Source organism: Notothenia rossii (assembly GCF_949606895.1).
Source record: "Notothenia rossii genome assembly, chromosome: 8".
NCBI classification, from domain to species: domain Eukaryota; kingdom Metazoa; phylum Chordata; class Actinopteri; order Perciformes; family Nototheniidae; genus Notothenia; species Notothenia rossii.
Window position 1 is genome coordinate 41,015,512 of NC_136906.1, and position 27,795 is coordinate 41,043,306.

Here is a 27,795-nt window from a genome sequence, read left to right on the forward strand (position 1 = left end):
TGTGAACCGCCTAGTGTTTAAAGCACATTATTGAATTATTTTGTTGAATAATGTTATTTTTGTTGAACAATGTTATTTGATGACAAAAATATTAAAAGTACATACTTTCATAGGGGGAAAGTAGAAGGTCAATGATAGAAATATAGAATATAAAAAATCAAGAAGATACTGTAAGTGATCTCTACAATAAAACAGTTTAGTGCTGGATGTACAAAGATATTAATAGGAGGATGTGCAAAACAGACAAACTAATTAACCTTTATTTAAACATTAAATAATAGTTTAGATTAAGGTCTTCTTTCAAATAAGTAAAAGGCTTTGGGGGTATCTATCTACAGATAAATATTAAGCCAGACAAAGTACTTAACGTCTAATATATTGCTTTCCTGCAATGTTAACTATGTTGAAGCACTTATTTTAACTGATATTACACACATGAATGATACTCAATCAATCAATCAATGTTTATTTATATAGCCCAATATCACAAATGTTACATTTGTCTCAGTGGACTTCACAGTTTGTACAGAATATCAGTATGACAATACGACACCCTCTGTCCTTAGACCCTCACATCGTACAAGGAAAAACTTCCAGAGAAAACCCAGTTTAAAGGGAAAAATGGGAGAAACCTCAGGGAGAGCAACAGAGGAGGGATCCCTCTCCCAGGACGGACAGACGTGCAATAGATGCCGTGTGTAAAATGAAAAGATAATACATTTGCAACATAGGTAGTCCAAATGTTTGGAAATGCATGTGTGTATAATAGGAAGATGAATCCATGAGTATATCCATCCAGGACTTATGATCCAGGACCACAGCCACGACTCAAGATCCAGGACTCGCAATCCATGACACAGGACCGCAGGATCATCCATGACTCCGGATCCCTGCGTATATAGACACCAAAAAGAAAGACATTTGGGGAAGCTGGGTTAATCGGAACATGAGAGTACACAGGTATAGACAGAGAGAAGGAAGAAGTAAGATGTCCCCCGACAAACTAAGCCTATATCAGCAAAACTAGGTGCTGAATCTAATCAGCCCTAACTATAACCTTTATCAAAAAGGAAGGTCTTAAGCGGACTCTTAAAAACGGATAGGGTGTCTGCCGTCCGAACACAAACTGGAAGCTGATTCCACAAAAGTGGAGCTTGATAAGAAAAGGCTCTGGCTCCCATTGTACTTTTAGAGACTCTAGGAACAACCAACAACCCTGCATTCTTGGAACGCAATGCCCTAGTAGGACAATAGGGTATAATGAGTTCTTTAAGGTAAGATGGCGCCTGCCCATTAAGGGCTTTGTAGGCAAGAAGAAGAATTTTAAATTCTATCCTCTGTTCTATAGGGAGCCAGTGTAAGGCAGCCAGAACAGGAGTAATGTGGTCCCTTTTCCTAACTCTGGTTAGTACATGAGCTGCAGCATTTTGAATCAGCCGAAGCGACTTGACTGACTTCTTGGTACACCCTGATAATAAGGAGTTACAATAATCCAGCCTTGAAGTAACAAATGCATGGACTAGTTTCTCTGCATCGTTTTGAGGCAAGATATGCCTGATTTTTGCAATGTTACGTAGATGGAAGTAGGCGGTCCTTGAAATTGATTTTATGTGGGCGTTAAAGGATAAATCCTGATCAAATATAACACCAAGATTCCTTACAGTCTCACTGGAGGCCAAATTAATGCCATCCATAGTTAGTATATCTTTAGATAATTTGTTTCGTAGGTTCTTCGGGCCAAGTACAATAACTTCAGTTTTGGTCGTGTTTAACATCAACAAATTTAAGGTCATCCACGTTTTTAAGTCCTTGAGGCAGTCTTGAATTTTATTTAGATGATTAATTTCATCAGGCTTGATTGATAAATATAGTTGAGTATCATCCGCATAACAATGAAAGTTTACAGAATGATTCCTTATAATATTGCCTAACGGAAGCATATATAGGGTGAACAAAATAGGTCCAAGCACTGAGCCCTGTGGCACTCCATGGCTAACTTTGGTTTGCATGGAAGATTCATCGTTGACACGTACAAACTGAGAGCGTTCAGATAGATAGGACCTAAACCAGCCTAAAGCAGTTCCCTGTATGCCAACTAAGCATACTCTTATGTATGTAGTATATGCATACTCTTATGTATGTAGATAGAATAAGAAAGGTGCAGAATTTGACAGTTTAATGGTGGAGGTATACACACATATTGATAGATGTCTTGTAATGCACTGTTGAGGAACCTGTGACCCAAGTTTTTCATTCATTGCATAACTACACCGTAGTTGTGTATATGATATGTCAATAAACCTTAGAAAATCTGGAAATCTTGAAAGGGATGAGCAAAATAGCCATTATATACAGTCTTTAATTAACTATTAGTAGAGAATAACGAGTAATGAATATACTTTAGAGATCAGCAGATTTAATCTTCTCAAGCACCAAATATCTTTCCTGATTGTTGGCACTTGACAATCACCTTCCCTGAATTTTAATCAGGTGTAACTAAAGTCTGCTTTAAGGGTTGTTTATATTTCACATCATTAATCAGAATTTGCAAAGTAACTAAAATAAGTGTAGTGGAGTAAAAATATCAGGTTAACCTCTGAAATGTAGTGGAGTAGAATTACAAAGTAACAATGAGCTGTCATGTGGTGGGTATATATTAATGCTGCTCATTATGGATACAAGCGATTTTCACCCATTTAGTAATTACATGTTTTAAATTTGTACACACCAATGTGTTTCCTATCGCCTAAACCTCCAGGGCTGTACACAGTTTAATACTGTCAACTTATAATTTTGGGAAAAAAGAAAACGTCTTTTAAAACTACAATTCCCAGTAGAGACGAGCCATAGAGAACATGTTGCGAAACACAATAGCCAGCGTGTGTAGTTCTCGGGGGGCGTTCGAGTCCAGTTTTGGATGGTCTGCCGTGGTTTCGTTCCATTTCAAAGAGCTTGACGCTCGGCGTAACGTTGGCCACTCCACATCCAATCCCAGAGCTTGAAGATTAATCACCGGGTTTGTCAACGGGACTGTAGTCCCAAACGATAGCTGGGGATTATGGGTAGTGTAGTGTCTTCGGCCATCCTAAACTGATTTTTTTTTCGGATATCATATCGCATTAACAACACCACATCTGGCTTCACAGAGATCTTCTGTTACTGTCCTTTCTTCTTAGAGGTATACAGAAACACGTAACTCTGGATTTTTTTTAATGTTTGAGGTGCAATAAACGACACAGCAGCTTTTTGGCATGTGAAAACTATTATTTTCTGCCTCGTCATTGAGAGTAACAGCTGGTGAAATTACAGCCTCGCCTACTGATTTCAAATGTGTGCTCTAAAATGATATTTATAAATGACTATTATCATTATTATAAGCAAGACAGTAAATGGCAAAGATATGTAAAATAAACGTATTTAAGATACGTTCATAAGAAACGTAACGTGGGAGAAAATATGTTTCTAGAAGATATGTAGAAAATAAACGTATTTGAGATACATTCATAACGAACATAACGTGGGAGAAAATACGTTTCTCGCTAAACGTAGTGAGAATGCAGTTTAGCTCTGTGGGAACGTAATTTTTAGGAGACAGGGTTGCGGGAGGGGACATTGACAGAGGATTACTCTAAAAGTACACAGTAAGTATTTCATAGTACTTGTTGTGGGAGTAGTTTCACTACTAGCCTACTGAGTCCAACAGGGTCGATCTCACGAATAACTATTGGCATAAAAAATAATAACAAACTCGAAAGACGGCTGAGTTGACCGCAGTGCAGAATCGCTGTATAGTTGAAATCTCCTAACAACGTTGTCCATTTTAGACACAGGCCTATTATATTTCCAGCCCTTAATAACATTCATTTTCTGGGCTCAATATGTGTCTTGGCTGTTTTCGTTGTGAAAAGAAATGGACCGTAGATACACGGATTGACCGTCCTCGGGTTTTTTTGTTTCTGTTTTCTAGTGATTTTATTTTTGGTTTTGAGAAGTAGAAAATGAAAATCATCCCGTTTTTTAAGTTTAGTAAATCCATTTGTGACCATGATAAAGAAAAACGCCTTGTATTTCAATTTTAGTTTTTCAATTTGAAAACGAAAATCAAATATCCAGTCGTTTTTTGTTTTTGAATATCCATTTGTGAAAAGAAAATCCAATGACCAAAACATAAACTGACAGTGATGCTGATTGGGCAGCCGATCAAAATGATGGAGAAGCACAACTGGATGCGCCAAATGCCAAAATGCCAAAATGCCAAATGGCGGGAGGAACTTTTGAGCGATGGGTGTTCTCACATTATTATCAGTTCATTAGAGAAAAAGAGAAAAACATAATAGCCAAGTGCAAACTATGTTCGTCGGCAGCAAAGGAATTTTCTACCTCAAGAAATAGCACTAGCAACTTAAAGAAACACCTGGACCGGTGCCACGCTAACACTAAGTTAGTCGAGAGATCTGCCGGATCGGAGAAAAGAAAACATACAGAAGACGTGAGTGCGGGCATGCCGAAGCAACACAAGTTAACATTCTCTCGGTCTTCAATGATTCTGGAACCCCGAGAAGTTAAGAGACTCGTGGCAGAGTATGTTGTGGAAGAAAGGCAATCTCTGTCAACTGTGGAGTCGCCGGCATTTAGAAAACTTTTCAGCAAAATCCCTGTCAACACCACCAATGACAAGGTAAGCTCACGTTGCAATAGAGGCTTTTTAATACAGTAGGTTACTGGGCCATGCCGAGGCTGTACTACCATGTTAGCGACCAGCGACATAATTGTAATGTTGTTATTTGTTTTAAAGTGTGTGTGTGTGTGTGTGTGTGTGTGTGTGTGTGTGTGTGTGTGTGTGTGTGTGTGTGTGTGTGTGTGTGTGTGTGTGTGTGTGTGTGTGTGTGTGTGTGTGTCAGCTCAGTTTCCCATTTTTTTCGTGTCACACAGAACCATTTTAAAAGCAATGTATTTCTATTGGTAGTAGCCTGTGTGTGTGTGTGTGTGTGTGTGTGTGTGTGTGTGTGTGTGTGTGCGTGCGTGCGTGCGTGCGTGCGTGCGTGCGTGCGTGCGTGCGTGCGTGCGTGCGTGCGTGCGTGCGTGCGTGCGTGCGTGCGTGCGTGCGTGCGCCTTGACTCGCGTCTTATTCCACTTGCCTTGTACATGGTTAGCTTAAATGTTATACTGCTGCCTGGTGGTAAAAAGATGCATTGCCTGTATACGCCGTGAAGTTGTTTGCGGCCTGCCAGTAAACCCAAAGCAGAAGAAGAAGAAGTGATGTCAGCGGCTTCATTTGGGTAATCTTCCCTCAGGGAACTTATTCCGGTGTGAACGCGATCTGTACTTAGTTCTATGGGGGTACTAAGTGCTGGCACTAAGTAGTGGGCACTAAGTACGGCAAAGTACTTTGTGTGAAAGCGGCTATTAACTCCACACACACTCTGTTACTTTAACTGGTGGGCCAAACAAGTGAGTAAACAGGCAGTGTGTGGACAGTGAAACAGGCTGACAGACAGGTTTGTGGAGGTTCCTCCCTCCAGCTGCTATGCTGTCCAACAGGTTTGTAATGTGACGTTCCTCTGGGAAAACAGCACAACTCACTGCGGTTTCAACTGAAACGCAGCACGAAGAAGTTCACCGCCATGTCTATATGAATCTGAAAGAGTTAGTGCTGTTTTCTTCCTGAAAGCTTTAAGAGACACTCAAACAGTGAGGAGGAGGAGGTGACTGTCTCGTCTGAACAAGCGTGGATCCATTACTGCTGAGGCTTTTCTGCTCACTTCCTGCAGTGTAGCGCTTTGATGGCAGCTGTGAGGGCCGCTGTGGGGGGGGTGTGCCCCCCCGGGCTGACCCTGCTGGCTCTGCTTCAGCTGACCTGCTGCTCCGTGCTCTCCAGACCGGCTCCAGGTAAACCCTCCTCTCAGACACACTGCACCCGCCAAAAGAAAAAACACCATTATGACGTTTGTATCTCATACATAAAACTGGACGCTTGTAATATGTGTGCATTGTTGAACAGCTCCTTCACCTAGTACTGTTCTGTTCTGTACTGTTTTTACGTTTTAAAGAGACTTTACTCGAGTATCTCCTTTTTCATTATCGTCCTCTACGATTCAAATGCAGATATTGTACTTTTTATTTCATCACATTTTGCTGACAGCTTTACTCTCAAGATTAAGATTCTTATTTATATTACAAAGTATGATCAACAAATAATCGATATTATTAAAGGGTTAAGATATAACTCTATTTGTGAAACTTACAAGCGTCACAGCCATATATATATATATATATATATATATATATATATATATATATATATACACATACATCAAAAACATAAATGAGATTCTCATTTACTAGATTTAACATTAAAGTGATGAACATAACACAAATTATAATCCTGTAGTATCATATTAGTTTTCTCTAGCGACCTTGTGAGTCTGTGGTCTCAGTAGATCATTAAAAGGTGAGAGCACTCCAGAGTTTAAAAATGTCTCCTCACTGATATGACTGTGATATGACACTGTCCTGTGTCCTGTTTCCTGCAGCAGTGCTGCTAGACGGCCAGGCCGCGTCCTCCTTCCTGTCCCGCTCCCTGCTCTATAACAGCTGGGACTTTGAGATAGTGGTGTCTGACAATCTGGAGCGGGAGTGTGTGGAGGAGCATTGCAGCTATGAGGAGGCCAGGGAGGTGTTTGAGGACGACACCAGGATGGTAATGCTCCGGAAGACACTGTCTCTGTACACCTACACTGCTTACAGGAGAGAGGACAGAGCAGTCTTCAGGGGGTGGGGGGCTTTAGTTAAAGGCATGCTTAATGACTAAAGGCATGGCTTTAGTCATTATCATTACATTGTTACATTTGCTATTTTGCATTGTATTTGTATTGGCAGGGTAACTTGACAGTCCAGTTGAAGTCACAGATCGCTAGCCTGGTACAGACTGCTCGGAAAGTTATGGGGGTTAAAAAACATAAATTTCTCCCAAAAATATATGAGCAGTACATTTTTAGACAGGCACAACAAATCGTGTCTGATCCCCCCCACATACTCCACCCAGAACTCCAGCTCCTCCCTTCTGGTAGAAGATGCAGGGTTCCCAAGAGCAGGCTGAACCGCTATAAGCAGTCCTTCCTGCCTCTGTCCATTGAGCTGCTCAACACATGTGATATTCTATACTTTTAAATGTTGGCCATGAGGGTCGTGCAATAGGTCACCATTGTCACTAGGTGCGTCTGTGTATTGTGCTTGTGGAACTGCAGGACGGAGTCCAGAACAAAGGTCCTTACGGGGACAACAAAGTATATCGCATCGTATCGTATTTCAGAATGGTCACCAAGTTTAAACACTGACAGCCATCCAATCAGGCGTCCCAATACTCCTCCAGAATTATCTTTATTAACGGAAAATATAATAATGAACAACAAACAGCTGTCAGCAGCCTGATAGACAGACAGACAGACAGACAGACAGACAGACAGACAGACAGACAGACAGACAGACAGACAGACAGACAGACAGACAGACAGACAGAAAAACAGACAGACAGACAGACAGACAGACAGACAGACAGACAGACAGACAGACATACAGACAGACAAACAGACAGACATACAGACAGACAAACAGACAGACAGGCAGACAGTCAGGCAGACAGACAGACAGACAGACAGACAGGCAGACAGACAGACAGACAGACAGACAGACGGACAGACAAACAGGCAGACAGGCAGACTTATATCAGTCCTGCGACAGACATTTTATTTATTGATTGCTGTCCAAAAATATGTAATATACAATACATAACTACGGAGCCCTGGAGGGTTCATAGAGAAAAAATAAAATAAAACGAGGCCACGTTTTATTAATTTGTGCGCACGATATAATTTCTCGTGCGCACGAGATACTTTCTTATGGTTAGACACATCTAACCGCCTGATTATTACGCCATATTATTAGTTTTATGAAGAAGATGTCCAGTCGCCAGGGCATGTGTGTATGTCTGTGTGTGTGTATGTGGGCATTTGTTTTCAGAAGATATTATGATAGTGGCGTTCGTTCCAGTGCACTCCGACAGCACTTTGCACTAGCCTACATCGAGATTAAGATTAAACAAAGTTCTTTCACTTGGGAATACACAGATGGAGTTAGCCAGATGTGTGTAAATTACTGTTCATGGTCATTTGAAAACAAATGCCAGGGTCAGACACACACATACACCGAACCCCCCCCCCCCCACACACACACACACACACACACACACACACACACACACACACACACACACACACACACACACACACACACACACAGCATTTCACGTTTCCATAGCAACAACAACTTCCTGTCAACAGCGTAAACTCGCCTTCAAAATAAAAGCATCTAAATGTAACGAAAGTAACAAAAATAATGTCATACCCTTTTCAGTTTCACAGAACACAAATTGGGTTATTTACGCCCTGGTGACCGGACATCTTCTTCATAAAACGAGTAATAGGGGGAATAATCGGGCAATTCAATGTGTGTGTGTGTGTGTGTGTGTGTGTTTGTGTGTTGTGTGTGGGGTTATAAACGTAGCAGCCTCGATCTCTATTCAGCTGTTCTAATGAAGGTAAACACAGTGAAGGCGGCGCATAAAATACACAGCTCTCTGTGCGCAGATAGCGATACTGTGAGAGTCACGGACATAAATTCATAGATCAAGGCGGACGGGTTTAGACTCTCCTGTTTTGCCGATCCGGTGCTTAAACAAATAGCCCTACACCTCTGGCCGAAACGTCCCTAAAACGAAGTCTGAGTTTGAAATATATCTCAAATAATGTATGCACTGCAAATAAAGTATGCACTGCCATTTCCCCACTGTCTGCAATGAAACGGTTGTCTCCTGTGCGCTCCACTTCCTACTTGGCGCACAGGTAACTTTCTTGTGCGAACGAGAAAGTATCTCGTGCGCACTAAAAAGTATCTCGTGCGAACGAGAGAGTATATCGTGCGCACAAATGAATAAAACGTGGCCTCGTTTTATTTATTTTTCTCTCTATGAACCCTCCAGGGCTCCGTACATAACCCACTTTTGCTTTAATTAAACAATAACTCTTAATATGTTTCTTTCCTCTCCAATTTTAGGGAATATTTTGGAAGAGCTATGTCAACAGCCAAGGTAATTTCTTAAAAGATGAATGATTTCCATGATTGTAGTTGAACGCTTGGAATTTGTCTCATTCAGTTCAATGTTGTGTTTTCTTGTTCAAAATACATGCATATTAACATGTTTATGGTATAATTACAATTATGATCAGTATCATTTCTGTATAGCTAATGTTACTTATTATATCTGCTAAGTTAAAGTTCCCGATTTGGTCACAGTGCCTATTTTAAATCCCCAATTTGTATTTGGGGGTACTATTGAATGCTGCAACACATTATTAGAGTGTATCTTTGGTCATTTAGAATATCTCAAAAGTAAGCTGTGTCACGGTTTGGTAAGATTGTGGACCCAAAAGCAGTAAAAACAAAAGGCGCTTTCACACCGCAGTACTTTTCCCACAAAGGTTCATGAGAACTTAGTTCATCAGAACTCTTTAGTTCTGATGAACTAAGTACAGATCGCGTTCACACCGGAATAAGTCCCTGGGGGTGGATTAGGCAAATGAAGCCGCTGACGTCACTTCTTCTTCTTCTGCTTTGGGTTTACTGGCAGGCCGCAAACAACTTCACGGCGTATACTGCCGCCCAAAATCCCCGGCCGGAAGTCCCCAGAGTTGAAGCCTTCCGAGTAAATCGCCAGAACGCCGACACCTCCTCATCTCCACCGCTCCCATGTTTTATTTTGTGTTGCCATAAGTTAGTCTCTCTGCGTTTCTGCGCTGGGCTAATGCTAATGCTAATAATGCTAATGCGAGGATAATAAACTTTACAACACTTTTTTGAGTTTTACGGGGCGTGGTTTGGAATCCGCCCAGCCAATCAGAAATATAGCTCTTTTCTCACAAGAGAGCCGCATGAGAGTCCCTGCTCTCTAGCAGGGACGGAAAAGGGGGTAAAAAGGTTCTCATGAACTAATTTTAGTTCCGGCTCTTTTTGGTGTGAACACGACATTTCGGAACTATATCGGAACTAAAGTGGGAAAATTACTCCGGTGTGAACGCGGCTAAAGAGGCAGGTAAGGTAAGGTAACCATTTTTTATTAAAAGCGAGCTTTTAATTCAATAAAAAGCTGTTTCAATACAAAAACAACAGGAGCAGGCAAGGGGGAACAAAAGAGAAAGTAACAAACAAACAAACCGGGACCATAGGAGGGCGGATCAGGGAAATCCAGAACAAGAGGAACAGGAACCAAACCAGCATAAAACGACAACAAACTGACAAGGGACACAAGGGCAAGCAAGACTAAATACACAATGGTAATCACAAGACAAGGCACAGCTGAGGCCTGTACTACGAAGCTGGTTCAACCTAACCTGGATATGTTTGAGTTAGCCGGTTGGCCTAATCCAAAACGTATGCGCTCTCGCTAAACTGTACTACGACGCAGGTTATCAAGTGGATCGCTCAAGCCAGCCGTGTCCTATCTAGTTAGGTGCACGTTCACATGAAAGGGCTGATATTTGGAGCATTCGACCAATCACAAACATGGACAAGCGTACTGACAGCGTAGCGCGTCATACTTCCTGAATGAAAAGTCAACTATAATATTAGACATATGAAGAAGTTAAACTTTAAACATCAATGACTTAAACACTTTATCCAGGATAAAAGCCACATAGCTGCACCTGCAAAGTGAATACAGCTGGTAAAAGAAAAAGTGTTTGAATGCGTACATTAACAGGTTTATGATATCACTGCCCCGTCTAAGACACGATCTGACTTTAATTACATTTGACTCAAGTGTTTCGTCAACTTAATATGTTGCTTAAAATAATACTTCTGCATACAGTATGTGACACTGTGAGTGTTGCACGGCCAGATACGGCTCAATAAGCTGTCTCAGATAAGGAAATGTATGATAAATTATGATGTGATATGATATGAATGATAATGGGACTCATCGACGTCTGCACTCACAGTGCCGCGGACTGTACTTAATGTTACTTTGATCCGGTTACTTATGTTGTGGCAGATATTTAAGTAAGCTTTCTTAACGCTAATGTTATATTAGTCAGATTGGCAACAGGTGAACACAATCAGACAGGAGGGGAAACACAGACAGGAAGCAAATGCAGACATGAGACAGGGGCTGAACACCTTTCAAAGTAAAACGGGAAAACAAAGACAGATCTTGAAAATACAAAATAAAACACAGACAGATCATGACAAGCTGTGAATGATATTAATGCTAGGCGCTTCTTCTACAGTGTCCCACTAACTGAACACCAACACTGCCACACGTTCCCATCAGCTCTGAACCAATGAGCTCTGAATTTAGTCGGATAAGATATAGTTTGCAAATGACCACTCACTCCCAACTGAACCGAGGAATAGACAGATTGTTTCAGGAAGTGATTGGTTTGGTTCTTCACCTAAAATACTTTTGTACGAATCGGGAACAAAGGGAACAAACTACTGCAATAGGGAATGGGAGCCGCTGGGGGCATCAAGGCTATCTTTGGAGGATAGCGTCTATCAACAGCAGCAGCCGTCAATATCAGCGTTCCCGGGATCTGTCAGCAGTTTGCATCAAAATGAATAGTATGCTCAAAATATATATGCCATTACAAAGAGAAGCTCTGGGCAGGAACACAGTGAGCGTTATATACATTTATTTTTTATAATAATAATAATACATGTTATTTATAAAGTGCTTTTCCTTATGTTCAAAGCGCGTTACAAGCAAGTAAAGAAAAATAACCACAAAAAAGGGGTTAATGAATAACACATGTCCGTATGAATTAAGAGAAGCATGAACTGATCAGTGTCTCTGATGTCGGTCCTCTCCGGTGTTTAGAGTAAGTGTCTATTACTTAGGTAATTCAAACAAATTAAATATTTGATGGCCAATGTCAAGTTCACAAACGGCGGTGTACAGGACATTCACAAATACAGGTTTAATGACAACTATTGAGTCATCCGGACAGAGGTAAGACAGCTGATGCTATGCTAACAAAACGTCAGTTTATCATGCATAATTTATGTCATATTGCGACTGTTTTAAATCAAGTTCCCAGTGTAGTGATTTGTGGTCTTCTAGTTCAACACATTCAGCGTCTTTTGCTGAGGTTTCTACGTCTCCCTCATCTCCCTGTTAGTTTAGAAGAATAAAATGCTATGCCATGGTCTTTGTTTTGTTCTTAGGTCATAGGAGTGGCTGTTAAAGCCTGAGACACAACATAACTTACTGACCATGTTTAAAACGTTGTGAAAAGTTATGGCCACTCCGCTCGCTGTACAGGTTCAGGAGACAGGTCGCCACTATCCTCCAAAGATGGACGAGTTCACGTTGATGACATCACATTCTCATTCCCTAGCTCAGAGCTGACTGATGGTATGAGAGGTTAATATGAAGCAATGGTGTGATGTTAGTGTTGTTTGTCTTTGCAGCGAATGCTCCTAGAGTGGATGTGTCAGGGCTGGTGGCCGGGATCCTGGCTGTCTTGGTGTCTGCTGTTTTTGCCACTGTGCTGGGAATCTACTGCTACAAAGCAAAGAACAAAAGTGGACGAAGGTCAGCCCCAGAAGTTCACCCTGATGTGAACATTCACACAGGCGCGCTTTTATCCAGCTAACTTATATTAAAGTGAATACAATTATAACTGTAGTCCCTCACAGGGGTTAAATTGGGCCCGGTGTTGTGTCAAATGATGCACCCCCGTCGTGAAATGCACCCCCTGGACTGCCGTAAAAAGCACCCCCCCAAAAAAGATGCTTCTATTAATCCCACCCTCAAGCACTTTGGAGGGTATAGTTGTTGGACTAGAACCAATAAATGGAGCAAGTTCCATGTATGTGACACGTGTATTGTCAGAGATAGCAAGGGGTGCATATCGTGGCAACCAGGCTGTTCATAAAAAGCACCCCCCAAAATATTTTTTTTTATATTAATCCCACCCTCAAGCAAGTGATGTAAAACAATACATTGTAAAGCACAAGTACAAGCAAAAGTATACAGACAGGACGTCACAATTAAATGAAAACATATATTAAATACAAAATTAACTGAAAGATAAGTGACGAATGAATGCAAAATCCAGGATTCGACAACCCAACCATCAAAAAGACAAGAATAGAAGAGCGGACTATACATTCAAATGCGCGTTCCCGGGTGTATAATTTGACACAACAACGGCACATAGGACGATCTGACGTCATCGCCCTCGCACATTTGTCATAGGTTTTCCAAAAACGATATATATAACATGGGCGTAATTTCCACTGGGGACAGGTGGGACATGTCCCCCCCACTTTTCAAAATCCCGTTTGTGTCCCCCCCCACTTTTTTTTTTTTACGCAAGTGGTCATCGTCACAGAGGAGCGTCTGTGTGTGTGTGTGGCAGGAGCGCATTTTGTGTGAGAGAGAGAGAGAGAAAGAGAGAGACAGGGAGAGACAGGGAGAGAGAGAGACAGAGAGAGACAGGGAGAGACAGGGAGAGACAGAGAGAGAGAGAGAGAGAGAGAGTTACGGGGGTTGTTGTTAGCATCTGGTGCTAGCTCGGGGATTAGATTATAAAGCTGTTTCAACAATAAGGAGAGGGAGAGTCCTCTCCTGTCGGACTGAGAGGCTGAGATAACATCAGCTCAGGGGGTTAAAGGACTCGCTGAGTGATTATATTGTAAACTTTAGTCTAAGTTATCTCAGTGGGTGTCAAACGGTTTGGTCTAAACAAATATTTCCATCTATTTAATATAGTTGTTCAAAACAAGTTAAAAAAAGTCATTCCAATGTCAGTAAAAAATTAAAAACACAGTTTGAAAGGGAAGTGATTAGTAAAATATGCATAAATAAAAAGAAAGAATGCAGACGAGGTAAGATAAAGATAGGAGAGAGGAGTATATCAATGATGTGTTCTTGGTTGTGAGCATACTAATGGTTTTTGGAGTATTTAAATATATACAGTTCTGTTTCATATGAGTGTTGAGAGAGCTGTATCCATAAATCTCTTAATTTGTGCACCAGATTGATGCCTTTAACTTCAATTTAAAGAAAAAAATCTTACCGGCGTGCATGCCCCCGGACCCCCCTATAGGATGTGAGGTAATCACAAATAAAACAGGTTCATGGATAGATAATTTTGCGGACTCATTATACACACTACACATGTTTCCTTGATTAGTTAACACCATAGTCCCTAATATATATTTGTAGAAAGGCAGGAAATGGAATTAAATCGAGAACAATGTTTCATTGCGGAGGACCCCCTGTTTTGTGTCCCCCCCACTTCTCAAACCAAAGTTACACCCTTGTATATATATATATATATATATATATAAATATATAGTTGTATATATATATATATGTTAAAACTGTTCTCGTTCTTGACAGAGACTATATTTAGGGTCGATACTTTAAAATAGCAGAACGGTTTAGTGAGCGTGTGTCTCTGCTTCGATCAGGAGCTGCAGCCCCCCGCCGCCGGACTCCGCTAATCCTCCGTGCAGAGAGTCTGCGGCGGTGGTGCAGAACCACCACACCCGTCCTGTAACACGGACCCATTTCTTAAACCATGAGTAGTTATATTCATGCCGCATTCGTCTCATTAGTATGCATAAAAAAGTGACAGGTCACACCTCCCCCAATTATGCAAATGAGCTAAGTCCCGCCTCCCATTTTGTCGAGGTGTGATATCCCAAGTAGGTGTGATATCCCAAGTAGGTGTGAGATCCGTCGATAGGAGGGGGTGATGTGTATTCACAGGTGTGAAAAAGCCCCCACTGTAGCGCCTTATGGCGTCAAAAAAATAACAAAAATAAAAATAAAATGCTGTTTCAATCACATTCGTATGCATACAAAGTGACAGGTGGGCCCGCCCCCAAGTGTGTGTGTGTGTGTGTGTGTGTGTGTGTGTGTGTGTGTGTGTGTGTGTGTGTGTGTGTGTGTGTGTGTGTGTGTGTGTGTGTGTGTGTGTGTGTGTGTGTGTATGGGTGTGTGTGTGTGTGACGGTCTCCCCTAACCCCTGCTGTGGACCGGGGCTACATCAAATCTTATTTTAGCCCCTAAGGTTTTAATATGATTTGTGTTAATTAGTTTACTAGCTATGAGGAAGTCTCTGTCTACATTGCAGGGATTAGACTGATGGTTGTAATATTTTTGAGCCATTGACCTGGCTAAGGGTTTATAAGGATCTAGTTTATACAGCAAGAGAAAGGTGATGATGAACCACCCTGGCATTTCTTCTCTGCGTTTTCCTGACCTGGATCTGATCCTGAAAAACTCTGGTAAGTACTTCATATAATTATTAAATGTTGTATGTTGTGTGTTAAACAACCTCTGTGTATATATTGTATTTATTGTGTATTAGCACTATGATTCATAATGGTTTTTAAGTTTTGGGGAGACTGTTAACTAATGTTGAAGTACTTTAGTGGAAGGGATGGAGTCTCACACAGTGTCTGTGAAGGTGTGTGTGTGTGTGTGTGTGTGTGTGTGTGTGTGTGTGTGTGTGTGTGTGTGTGTGTGTGTGTGTGTGTGTGTGTGTGTGTGTGTGTGTGTGTGTGTGTGTGTGTGTGTGTGTGTGTGTGTGTGTGTGTGTGTGTGTGTGTGTGTGTGTGTGTGTGTGTGCGTGTGTGTGTGTGTGTCTGTGTGAGCCTGGCCCAGCCCCCTCCTCCCCCCTTCCTGCCATCTTATCACAAGACAGAGGGGGGATGGAATTTAAAAACAGTTACCTTACACTTGTATTCGTTCTCTCTAAAACACAGTGTCTGTAAGGTGGGGGAGACTGTCTCCCCCCTTCCTGCCATCTCTCTGTTTCTGCTGATGTGTATACAAAATAACGTTTTATATACTTACTCTCTTGTTAAAAGGTGATGAAGTTTGCAGCGTAAGCCAGCCATCAGTGTTCTAGTTTTAAGGTTTTGCATACCTCAAAGTGTGTCTAAAAGTATCTTGGCAAGAGAAAAAAGCCAAAATCCGCCTAGGCCATTAAAAAGAAACCGAATTCCTTACAAAGTACTTCATATAACACTGTTTCGATGAAACAATGCAGTCTTGATGACTTGACTAACATTACTTTTTTAAATATATGTTTTTTAGATGCTTTACTTTGATTTCTTTCATATTTTAACAAAACATTACTTTTTTCATATTTTTCAACATACTGTGATATTTTTGTTTTTGTCTTTCTCTCCTTTTTCCATTATATTTTGGAAAAACTACATAGTGATTTTTAGCAAAAATACAACATGCAACTAATACATTATACAATATTACGACTTTTTGCGATATTTTCAACACAATATTCTTGTACCTTTTTTTGTGGTTGTAGGGCTTCAAGATATTTTGCATGTCATGTATAAACACAGTGTCATCTTTTTCTTGAAACTGACGTGCTGTCCGTTTTACAAAACAAGTTATTAACAAACATCAAAAGTGTATCATGTGCTCTCATTGTATGCTCTGTTTGTGGATGTAATGCATCTTTGTGTCAAAAACAGCATACACATGAATATTTTGACTGAAGTGAAAAAACTCCATCATGATATTTCCAGTAATCTGGGGAATTCTAAGCTGGAGACGGTCCTGGGGATGTTAGAATCAGTATAACTATTGATTTTGTGTGTGAAAAAATTAAAATGTAAATTAATCCTGGCAGGTTTATGTAAAGTATAAGTGTCTTGTTCAGATAAATCTTTAACTGCAGCCACTTATACTTTACATAAACCTGCCAGGATTAATTTAGTCAGAAAAACAGAGTGTTTGTACTTTCCCCCCTGTATCTTTGTTTCATTTTAAAAAGTCAAATTGTATCAGCTTCCCATCGACTTTGTAAAATACTGATGTGTTTACTCAAAAAGCATACTAGCACACAAGCCTGTTTTTTTGGGGGGGTTTTCAGTGTTTTCGTTGTTTCTGTGTGTCGGTGTTTCAGTGTTTCTGTGTTTTTGTGTTTCTGTGTTTCTGTGTTTTCTGTGTTTCTGTGTTTTTGTGTTTCTGTGTTTTTTTGTTTCTGTGTTTCAGTGTTTTTGTGTTTTTGTGTTTCTGTGTTTCTGTGTTTTCTGTGTTTCTGTGTTTTTGTGTTTCTGTGTTTCAGTGTTTTTGTGTTTCTGTGTTTTTGTGTTTTTGTGTTTCTGTGTTTCCGTGTTTCTGTGGTTCTGTGTCTCTGTGTTTCTGTGTGTCGGTGTTTCAGTGTTTCTGTGTTTTTTCAGAGTTTCAGTGGTTTCAGTTTTTTCTGTGTTTCTGTGGGGGTATAATACGCACGTTTCAATACACATGTATCATACATCTTCCCTGTTACCCTCCCCTTGTTATAATGAAGACAACAGTGCATGTGAAGGACTGTAATACACATGTATCAGACACCCCCCCCCTTGCTATAATGAAGACAAGAGTTTTTAAAATGTAAATAACACTTTTTTTATTTTTAAAAAACATTTCCTACTTACATTTTAATTTTTTCACACACAAAATCAATAGTTATACTGATTCTAACATCCCCAGGACCGTCTCCAGCTTAGAATTCCCCAGATTACTGGAAATATCATGATGGAGTTTTTTTACTTCAGTCAAAATATTCATGTGTATGCTGTTTTTGACACAAAGATGCATTACATCTAGAAACAGAGCATACAATGAGAGCACATGATACACTTTTGATGTTTGTTTCATTTCTTCGGTAATGTTACAGAATGTTTCGGAAAATGAAGATTCCAAGACCACTTTAAATGTTTCGTTTACAATCGTTTCCCAATGACCAGGAATAGTACTGCCAGAACGAACGATATCCAAAATGTCTTCTAGTTTACAAACGTCAGCCATTCTGTTTACACGGGGATCACTATTCACTCTGTTTTCAATCGTCCTCATCACCACACTTATTCAAAGGGTATTGACTACATTCTGATCAATATATACCGAGCGTTTTGCATAGTAGTTCCCCATTTTTATTTTACTTTAAAGAAAAAGTCAATGTATCAAAAAAGAAAAAATCCCTGGCTTCAACCAACCGCAGGTTATTAGTCTTCTTCTTCTCCATCCAACTCGGCATGGATCTTTTCAAGTCTCTCCTTGAGGCGTCTGTAATTTTTTGATTGTGCAGAAAAGCCTCCGAAGCGCCTTGGATCCTCCAATCATCCGTGAACATTTCTTTATCAATAAGAGTCTGGTCGATCTCAGTAATGAAGTCGGTGAGCCAGAGTCTTTTCATTAACGCGTTGTAATTGTTTCTGAAGAAAAAATCGGGCATGTCTTTCAGACAATCGTATTGCCTCTGGCCGGGGTGACTGACTCGGAGCGCAATGAAACCAAATTCCTTACAAATTAATGAATATTTTACCAGGTTATAAAGTTTTGCACCCATTAAAGTGTAACTAAAAGTATCTTAGTAACACAAGAAAAGAGAATAAAGCATTGATGTCAACAAAACTGGATTGCTCCATTGCAATAGCGTTAAAATCAAAAAGTGCCTTTAAAGAAAATGTATTCAAAAGTATTTTATTTTCAAAAATGTTAAAATAACATGAAAGAAATCAAAGTAAAAAATCTAAAAAACATATATTTAAAAAAGTAATGTTAGTCAAGTCAAGTTATCAAGACTGCATTGTTTCATCGAAACAGTGTTAAAATCAAAAACTTGCCTTTTAGAGTCACAGTCTTTTAAGAAAATAAAAGTTTTACACAGTGACTGACATTCTGTATGGGGGTTTCACACCGGAGCTGCTGCAGGGGGGGCGTTGAAAAGGGGTGAGTATGTCTGGCTCTCGGGGGGTTGGTGTGTTAAGAGTCACAGTCTTAAAGAAAATCTGTTCAGAAAAAGTACTTAACTTTCGACCAGTTGTAAAGTTGTCATAAACAAAAATTCTGTTTTGTTAAGAGCTACCAAAACATAGTAAACATCGCAATTATTCCCAAACAAACTGGGAATGGGGACATCGATAAAATATTTTAATGTTTAATTTTCTTCAGGGACACCGTAGTGCACATTGATGAACACTTTAAAAAAAAAATAATGCTTACAAGTTTAAATGAGCCGGATTTTAGTTTTGAGCTAATTTCCATCTGTAGTCCCGTCACATACAGCATATAAGAACATGACATTTATATATACAGCAAAAATAAATACATGATATGCTGAAAGAATATGAGCAGCATACAAGCATTTAGCATATGGCAGTACAATGTAGCAGCTATGATAAATAAAGTGCAAGATAAGATAAAAGCGCTACATAAAGTGCAAGAGGAGATAGCCCTGTGTTAAAGTGCATTTATTTAGCGGTGATGACATGACTGTTTGTTGCTCTACCATTCTTTAAGTTGAACTTTAAAACTATTGAGAGTGGGACAATCCCGTATCTCAGTTGGGGGGCTATTCCACAATGAGCTGCCTTTAATGGAGAGGACATTCTGTCCAAAGGTGGTCCTTCTGTGGTGGACTTCACAGTCTCCTCTGGTTTCTGACCTAGTGCTGCGTCCAGTGTGTTTTCTGTGAATGAATTCCCCTAAGGGGAGGGGGGCAGCCAATGTCAATATTTTAAAAAAAAACACACATACTTTTAAAAGACTTAAAATTGTCAAAACTCAAGAAATTGTGATTTTCAAGGATGGTACAGTTGTGGTATGACTGTGGCTTTCTGTCAAACACCTGGATAGCTCTCTTGAACAGCTGTTCTATGGGTTTCAGGTGTGTGCCACAAGCAAACGGCCAGTTTGTAAAACAGTATTCAATGTGGGATAGAATCATACAGTGGAGGTATGACTTTGCAGCATTGACAGTTAAGAAAAGGTCTAATTTGTTTAAAATGTTGCAAGTTGAATTTAATGGTATTGGATACTTTCTTGATATGTTTCTTAAAAGTCAAGTGCGAGTCCAATATGACACTCCCTGTTCAAGATACTTGAACTGGGAGACTAGTTCTATTTCTGCTCCATTTAAAAATACATTGGATCTTTCGATTTTGATTGATCGTTTACTGAACATCGTCGTTTGCATCAACATGCATACTGTTTTTGTTGTACTCGTACTGTCAATACGTAGATTGTGTTATATAGCTTTAGATAGAATGTTTTTTCTTCCTCTTTGCATAATTTGCATCTGCAATCCTTTGCCAGTAGGTGTTTCCACAGTCCTTGCGGTTTTACAATTGTTCAACTAATTGGGAGCTACTGTAAGCTATTTTTATTTGCATTTTAGCACAATACTTCCTGCAGTGATTCAGAAAGTATTGTGTTTGGGCTTTTATTGTGAAAGGGAGAACATTACTCAGAGCCAGACATAATTTCATAGAGAAAGCGAGTCTTATAGGGAGCCAATTTAAATGCTAATGTCGTCTTTATTTTACATCCATTACAAATTTGTGCAATCAACTACTTCATTATGATAAGTTGTCTACAGCCACTTTAAATGCAATCAAATGTATATTTCTAAGTGCTTACAACTTAAAAAATATTTACGTACAAATGACTCTATATTGAATATATTTCTGTACCCAGTGTTGAACAGGACCTAAACCTTTGAGAGATGAAAAAGGACAAATCTGCTTTAATCAACTGCCAAGGAGTCAAGTCTGCATTTATTTGTGTCTGTTCATTTGTAAAACGTGGACAGTTGTTTGGCTGCTCTGACTGAACTTTTTCAAAGCTGTGATTTGAGTCTGGAGATAGACTTGGGGGCGATGTTGAAAAAATATGAAAAAAGTAACGTTGTGTTAAAATAACATGAAAGAAATCAAAGTAAAGCATCTAAAGACATATATTTAAAAAAGTAATTTTAGTCAAGTCAAGTTATCAAGACTGTATTGTTTCATCGAAACAGTGTTATATGAAGTACTTTGTAAGGAATTCGGTTTCTTTTTAATGGCCTAGGCGGATTTTGGCTTTTTTTCTCTTGCCAAGATACTTTTAGACACACTTTGAGGTATGCAAAACCTTAAAACTAGAACACTGATGGCTGGCTTACGCTGCAACCTTCATCACCTTTTAACAAGAGAGTAAGTATATAAAACGTTATTTTGTATATTTTACACATCAGCAGAAACAGAGATATGGCACGAAGGGGGGAGACAGTCTCCCCCACCTTACGGACACTGTGTTTTAGAGAGAACAAATACAAGTGTAAGCTAACTGTTTTTAAATCCCATCCCCCCTCTGTCTAGTGATAAGATGGCAGGAAGTGGGGAGGAGGGGGCAGGGCCATGCTCACACACACACACACACACACACACACACACACACACACACACACACACACACACACACACACACACACACACACACACACCTTCACAGACACTGTGTGAGACTCCATCCCTTCCACTAAAGTACTTCAACATTAGTTAACAGTCTGCCCAAAACTTAAAAACCATTATGAATCATAGTGCTAATACACAATAGATACAATATATACACAGAGGTTGTTTAACACACAACATACAGCATTTAATAATTATATGAAGTACTTACCAGAGTTTTTCAGGATCAGATCCAGGTCAGGAAAACGCAGAGAAGAAATGCCAGGGTGGTTCATCATCACCTTTCTCTTGCTGTAGAAACAAGATATCCTTATAAACCCTTAGCCAGGTCAATGGCTCAAAAAATATTACAACCATCAGTCTAATCCTTGCAATGTAGACAGAGACTTCCTCAAACTAGTAAACTAATTAACACAATTCATATTAAAACCAATAAAGTTTGTATGGTGACTTTAGTATAGTAGAGAGGGGCAGCATTTGCCTGCATCACCGCAGAAGGAAGGAGGCTTTGAGACGAGAGTAGATCTTAGCTTAGATTCCCGTTAGAAAGGGGCTGTCTGATGAAGAAGGAAAGTGGTAACATACCTCAATACTATTTTTAATTATTATGTTTATGGTGGGCTTTTCTTTAGGGGCTAAAATAAGATTTGATGTAGCCCCGGTCCACAGCAGAGGGTTAAGCGCACACACACACACACACACACACACACACACACACACACACACACACACACACACACACACACACACACACACACACACACACACACACACACACACACACACACACACACACACACACACACACACACACACACACACACACACACACAGTTGGACTCAGTTAGACGACTATCACAAATACAATAAAGTACTTTACTGTTGGACTCAGTACTAGTTGGACTTCTACCACAAGTAGGCTACTATGAAGTTATTTTACTGTGTACTTTTTCAGTTATTCTCTGTCAAACTCCTGTGGCAGACAATCATTTTATCTCTCATCAAATATGGCAGAAAATATGCAGTTTGACTGAGGATTACAACTGTAATCAGAGCCCTCTCATCTGAGCTCCGTTACACACACACACACACACACACACACACACACACACACACACACACACACACACACACACACACACACACACACACACACACACACACACACACACACACACACACACACACACACACACACACACACACACACACACACACACACACACACGTGATTGAAACAGCATTTTATTTTGTTATTTTTTTTAGGCCATAAGGCGCTACAGTGGGGGCTTTTTTACACCTGTGAATACACATCACCCCCTCCTATCGACGGATCTCACACCTACTTGAGATATCACACCTACTTGGGATATCACACCTACTTGGGATATCACACCTCGACCAAATGGGAGGCGGGACTTAGCTCATTTGCATAATTGGGGGAGGTGTGACCTGTCACTTTTGTATGCATACTAATGAGACGAATGCGGCATGAATATAACTACTACCATGCTAAATGTATGTGTGTGCATAAAGCTGAGTTATGATTGGTCATAATATCACAGAATGTGGTGATGTTCAAATTGTTTACCGTGAGATATACAGCAAACTTTTGGCCATAATCGCGCAGCCCTACAAATGAACTGAGATTTCCACACACATATTTAAAACTATTCTACTACGACACACCAATACAAGCACGTACAAGTGTTTTCGGTATATACCTCCACACAGAGCCCCTCCACATATCAAATCCCAATTCAACCCCATGTCCCTCAGGCCTTCCAACCAGCACTTTGTCTCAGGCCATAACATTTTAGATTGTTTTTTAGCATTTTACCCCCTGACCTTCTAACTAGCATGACTCAAGAATGTCCAAAACGTGAAATCAGCTGGTCAAAAATGAGTGCCAAATATTTGAATGTTGATTGCAGGCTCTAGGTACACACAAGGTCACTTGTCATAAGGTCACTTGTCATAATTCTTTTAAACCTTCTGTTATGAGGGAGTCATGGGCCAAATGTAAATATTATTCTTCTGAGGAAACCTCTAAGTTTAACTGCAAAAAGATTTCCAGCTATTATTTATTTGGAAGATAATAATCTTGATGTTTGATTGTATTCTATTTAATGCTGTCAAAATTAGCGCGTTAACGGCGGTAATGAATTTTTTGAATTAATTGCGTTAAAATATTTAATGCATTTAATGCATGTACAGAATGGCCCGCCCCATACATCCCACCAGTGGCAGCGCCAGGGTATGGCTGGGGTAGGCTACACCCATACCAAGAAATGGCTTAGCCCCACCATGAAAAATGATGTTAAAGTAAGCAAAATAAAGTCTGCCAACTCGCGCCGAGAATTGCACAGACAGCAGTTAGTAAGATTGATTTCAGTAGCCACTTGTCCGGAAATACCGAATACCAGAAACGATTTTGTTTTATTTGTCACGTAGTGATCGTCTTCTCAATAGAACATCTTTGATAATGTCTTCTGGCCAATCAGAATCAAGATAACAGCGTGGTATTGTTGCAGGAAGTCCCGACGGAGAATACTTTTGCTGTAGTACAGGCAGGGCCGGACTGGGACAATAAGTCAGGCCGAGAATTATACACCCTGCCAGGCCACTACCAGTTTTCTTTTGTGCCATTTTCCTGGATTTATTTGTCAATATTTATAGCGTTGCTGCCCATAGTGATAGCCCTAAACTTTAAATCTACTACCCCAGAATAAACATATGGACATGGGTTACTATTTAAAAAGAATGTGCAAATCTATTTATGAACCTATCCATGGGAACATATTTTAAGTGGAGGTGGACCTCAAATCCTCTAGGGGGTTCCGGGTGCATGCCCCCCCGGTAAGTTTTTTTTTTTAAATGTTGGACTTAAATGCATCAATCTGGTGCACTTTGAGGGGGAAATAAAGAGACTACACCCAGGGCCGCCTTAATGCACGGGCTGACCTGGGCTGAAGCCCAGGGGCCTACGGAGATCGGGGGCCTATCATGAGCCAATTAAAAAATTAAAAAATAAAAATAAAAATTCTTTTTTTTTTATTTCGGGTGTTTTTTTTTTTTTTTAAATAAACAAATTCTTGGCTTTCAGAATAGGAAACTTTCATTTCCAAAATCACACGATAAATACATTTTTGAATCTTGTAAAGGGAAGACGACAGCTCTCCCTCGCCACTCTGCTGTTCCACAGCGCCGCCCCCCTCCCTCCACTGAAATTATTATTGTAAGACGTAGAGTAATGATAGATAACACAGCAAGGTCCGTTACAGTTTGTTTTCATCTGATTTAAAAAAAACAAAGTCTTGGCTTTCAGAATATTAAACTTGAAGCTTGTAACGGCATAATTACAAGCGGAGAACGGAGTAACTTGACGTCACAGCAGGCATAACAACAGCCGATGTTTCTCGTGAGGGTTTTCCCCGGGAAACAAACACAATACACACAAACGCAAATATACACAAACACCCACACGTCAGAATGAGAATATGTTTCACATGTGACTTATTCAAATTGCGAGTGATTGAGTGAAGAAAAAGTTTGAGTGGCGCTCGGAAAAGGAAATTGTTGAGGGAAAAGGAGTTTCGAGACAAGCAGCTATTACAAAAAATGCTGACGCTTACAGGTTATTTTAAACCTGTAGGCCAGGATGAGGAGGAAGGACAGATGAGTTCTGTACCGAGCGGTAGCGGTGCCGGCCGCGGGGCCTCGGAGACAAGTAGGCCGTCTGGTTCTGATAGCGATGGAGTAGCGGGAGAGGAAAAACAGACAGGAGGGACATTATCTGTTGGAGGAGATGGAGAGGACGACGAGGACTTGCTACGTGGAGGGGAGCCAACGGCAACCGGACAAATACATGAGGGAGGCCCGATACGTCACTCATATGGAGGAGAGGACCAGGCGCGTGTAGAGCAGAGTGGAGAAGTGCGATCACAGAGCCTGCCGAGGCTATAAATGACTTTGATTTGTTGTTTAAATAGGGGGCCTACAAAAACTATCAGCCCCAGGGCCTGATGGCAGGTTAAGGCGGGCTTGACTACACCCATATGAAACAGAACTGTATACATTTAAATCATCATAAAATCATAAAAACATGGCCATAACAAATAACATACCATCTCCAATATGAAAAAACATTGAAACTTGTTTATTTATTTGTTTTTGGTTCATTTATAGTTGTGAGTGTGTCTGGGCTCCTAAACCAGCCTCACCTGTCTCCCCCCTGCTCCTCTTTGAGGCAGCATCAACACGTTTTTAAAGTTTATCTTACCTTTTTTCAGCTAGTTAAAATGTTTTAATTTATTATTCATGCATATTTTACTAATCACTCCCCCTTCAAATGGAAATATGTGTTTACATAAATAGTGACCAAACCGTTTGAGACCCACAGAGAACTTAGACTAAGTTAACTATCTAAACACTCAGAGAGTCCTTTACCTCACCTGAGATGTAGTTATCAGTCTCTCAGTCTGACAGGAGAGGACTCTCCTCCACCTGGTTGACAGCTCATTATGTCCGTTAGCGCCGCTAGCTAGCACCAGATGCTAACAACAACAATACACGTAACCGGTGCGCACGCTTTCTCTCTCGCTCGCTTGCACCACACATAGGCTACACACCCTCCCGAGCTTGAATGACACACAGAGACCAATCGAGGGCATTAGTGTATGATCTGTATGAAAGTGGCCATGTCGGCAGGCCACATCATGTAGACACCCAGTCACCCTCTGTGAGGCACAGTCAGACCCACATTTGCGCAGCGTTGCATTCACAATACATACATCAAAAAAGAATCCTCAGGCCAGCAGGCCACTTAACAGGCCAGGCCATCGGGAAACCTCTCGGTCCTCCCGATGGCCAGTCCGGGCCTGAGTACAGGGGTGCACATAACTGGTACGCAGGTTATGTGCGTAATCTGAAATGCGTACAATCACTTGTGTCACAAAGCGCATGTGCGTACCGACGTACTTGTGAAGCTTTTCCAGAAAGCGGTTATATCACCGGACGACAGAGTCGGTCTCTGTGTGCACAGACAGGGCTGCTGTTAACGTCGGTCTGTACAACGGAATTGTGATTGCGGATGGAGACTTCCCCCCCTTCACTGGAGAACTGCGCTAAAACAGCTGATCACAACGTTCACACTCTGTGGTCACGAAGTACTCCACTAAAAAAAAAATCTCTTAGTCTGTAAAAAATAACTGACTGAAGTAAAAAGACAAAACACAACATTATCAGGGATCATCTCAAAGCTAAGTAAAATAACTTAAACAGACAGACAGTAATAATGAGTCAAACCCCCTAACAACAGGAGAGATCCTAATGTTTGACCGTTTGACCTCACTCTCTAGCACAAGCATCATGTGTGTTAGACTCAGCGTGACAGTAACTGAGTGTTTGTGTTTCCTCTGTGCAGAGCTCCAGTGAGGATGGCAGCAGACGGCCGTCCGGCCCCAGAGACCGTGCCTCTGGCTGGGATCATGGTCCCAGGTTTACCCAGCTACAATGAGGCTCTGACCCGCATTGGGCAACATGATGCCCCCCCACCACCTTATTCAGGGTAAGGGGTGCTACAGTATGTACATGCATCTTTCATGGATCAGGCCTGTGTGGTGGTCCAAGATCCAGCCAAAAACCATCAAAGCATATTGGTGAAGCTGGAAAGAAATCTCCTAATGACAAACCTACATTATCTACAAAATGTACTGTATGTTAAAAAAATACATCTTTCATTGAAGATAGTTTTTCCCGTATCTTAATACCGCAAAATGTGTTTGAATTAAAAGAAAAACCTGGCCCGCTTACCATTCTGATCCTCCAAAATCGTCTACATTTTTATTGTAAGTCTGATGGAGCTCTCAGCTGTCCACAGTATGCTGCAGCTCTGTCTTTTTTCCAACACGCTGCTGTGTGAGCCCTCTCACAAATGTTTCCTCTCTCTGACAGGGGCGCGCCCTCAGAACCCGCTGATCCCGGGGACGGAGAGAGAGCGGTCTGAGCCTCTGCTGGAGCTGTGGTGGCACCGGGGGTTTGAGTCAACTACTTACTGTATTTATAAGTAAAGTTAGGACCGAAAGGACGACAGAATGATGAACAAAGCTTCTACTACACTTGATGCTTAAAGTATGAGGGTGCGGTTCATTTTTGTGGATTCACTGTACACCTAACTGTGTTGTGTTTGTAAGGTATTTCTAAACGAAGCAACACAAAGCGAGAATCTTTTCATACGGAGAATTGTTTTTTCAAAGAAAACTGAGCATGTTTTATGGAATAAATTACACAACAATTACACATGCCTCCAGTCTTTTTGCAAGTGTTGTAAGTTGTCAGGCCGATACAGACCGGTGAGGTCCACATGTGTGTGTAGATACACCCAAAGAGCAGGATGTCAGCATCCTCCTTCACACGCTGTTCCACAGCACGCTATTCAAGGAATAGCACTGAGCTCCTTCACCAGTCTGCATTTTA

General features: G+C 40.7%; 1 protein-coding gene across 1 annotated transcript; it reads left to right on the top strand.

Annotated features, from left to right (window-relative positions):
• The first annotated feature begins 5,087 nt into the window (after positions 1 to 5,087).
• prrg2 (proline rich Gla (G-carboxyglutamic acid) 2) lies at positions 5,088 to 27,616 on the top strand. The gene is made up of 6 exons (XM_079646980.1): positions 5,088 to 5,889; positions 6,534 to 6,700; positions 9,112 to 9,145; positions 12,523 to 12,646; positions 26,744 to 26,887; positions 27,274 to 27,616. Exons 1-6 carry the CDS (start codon positions 5,784 to 5,786, stop codon positions 27,323 to 27,325), a joined length of 627 nt encoding a protein of 208 aa, XP_079503106.1. The 5' UTR covers positions 5,088 to 5,783; the 3' UTR covers positions 27,326 to 27,616.
• Positions 27,617 to 27,795: the final 179 nt, after the last annotated feature.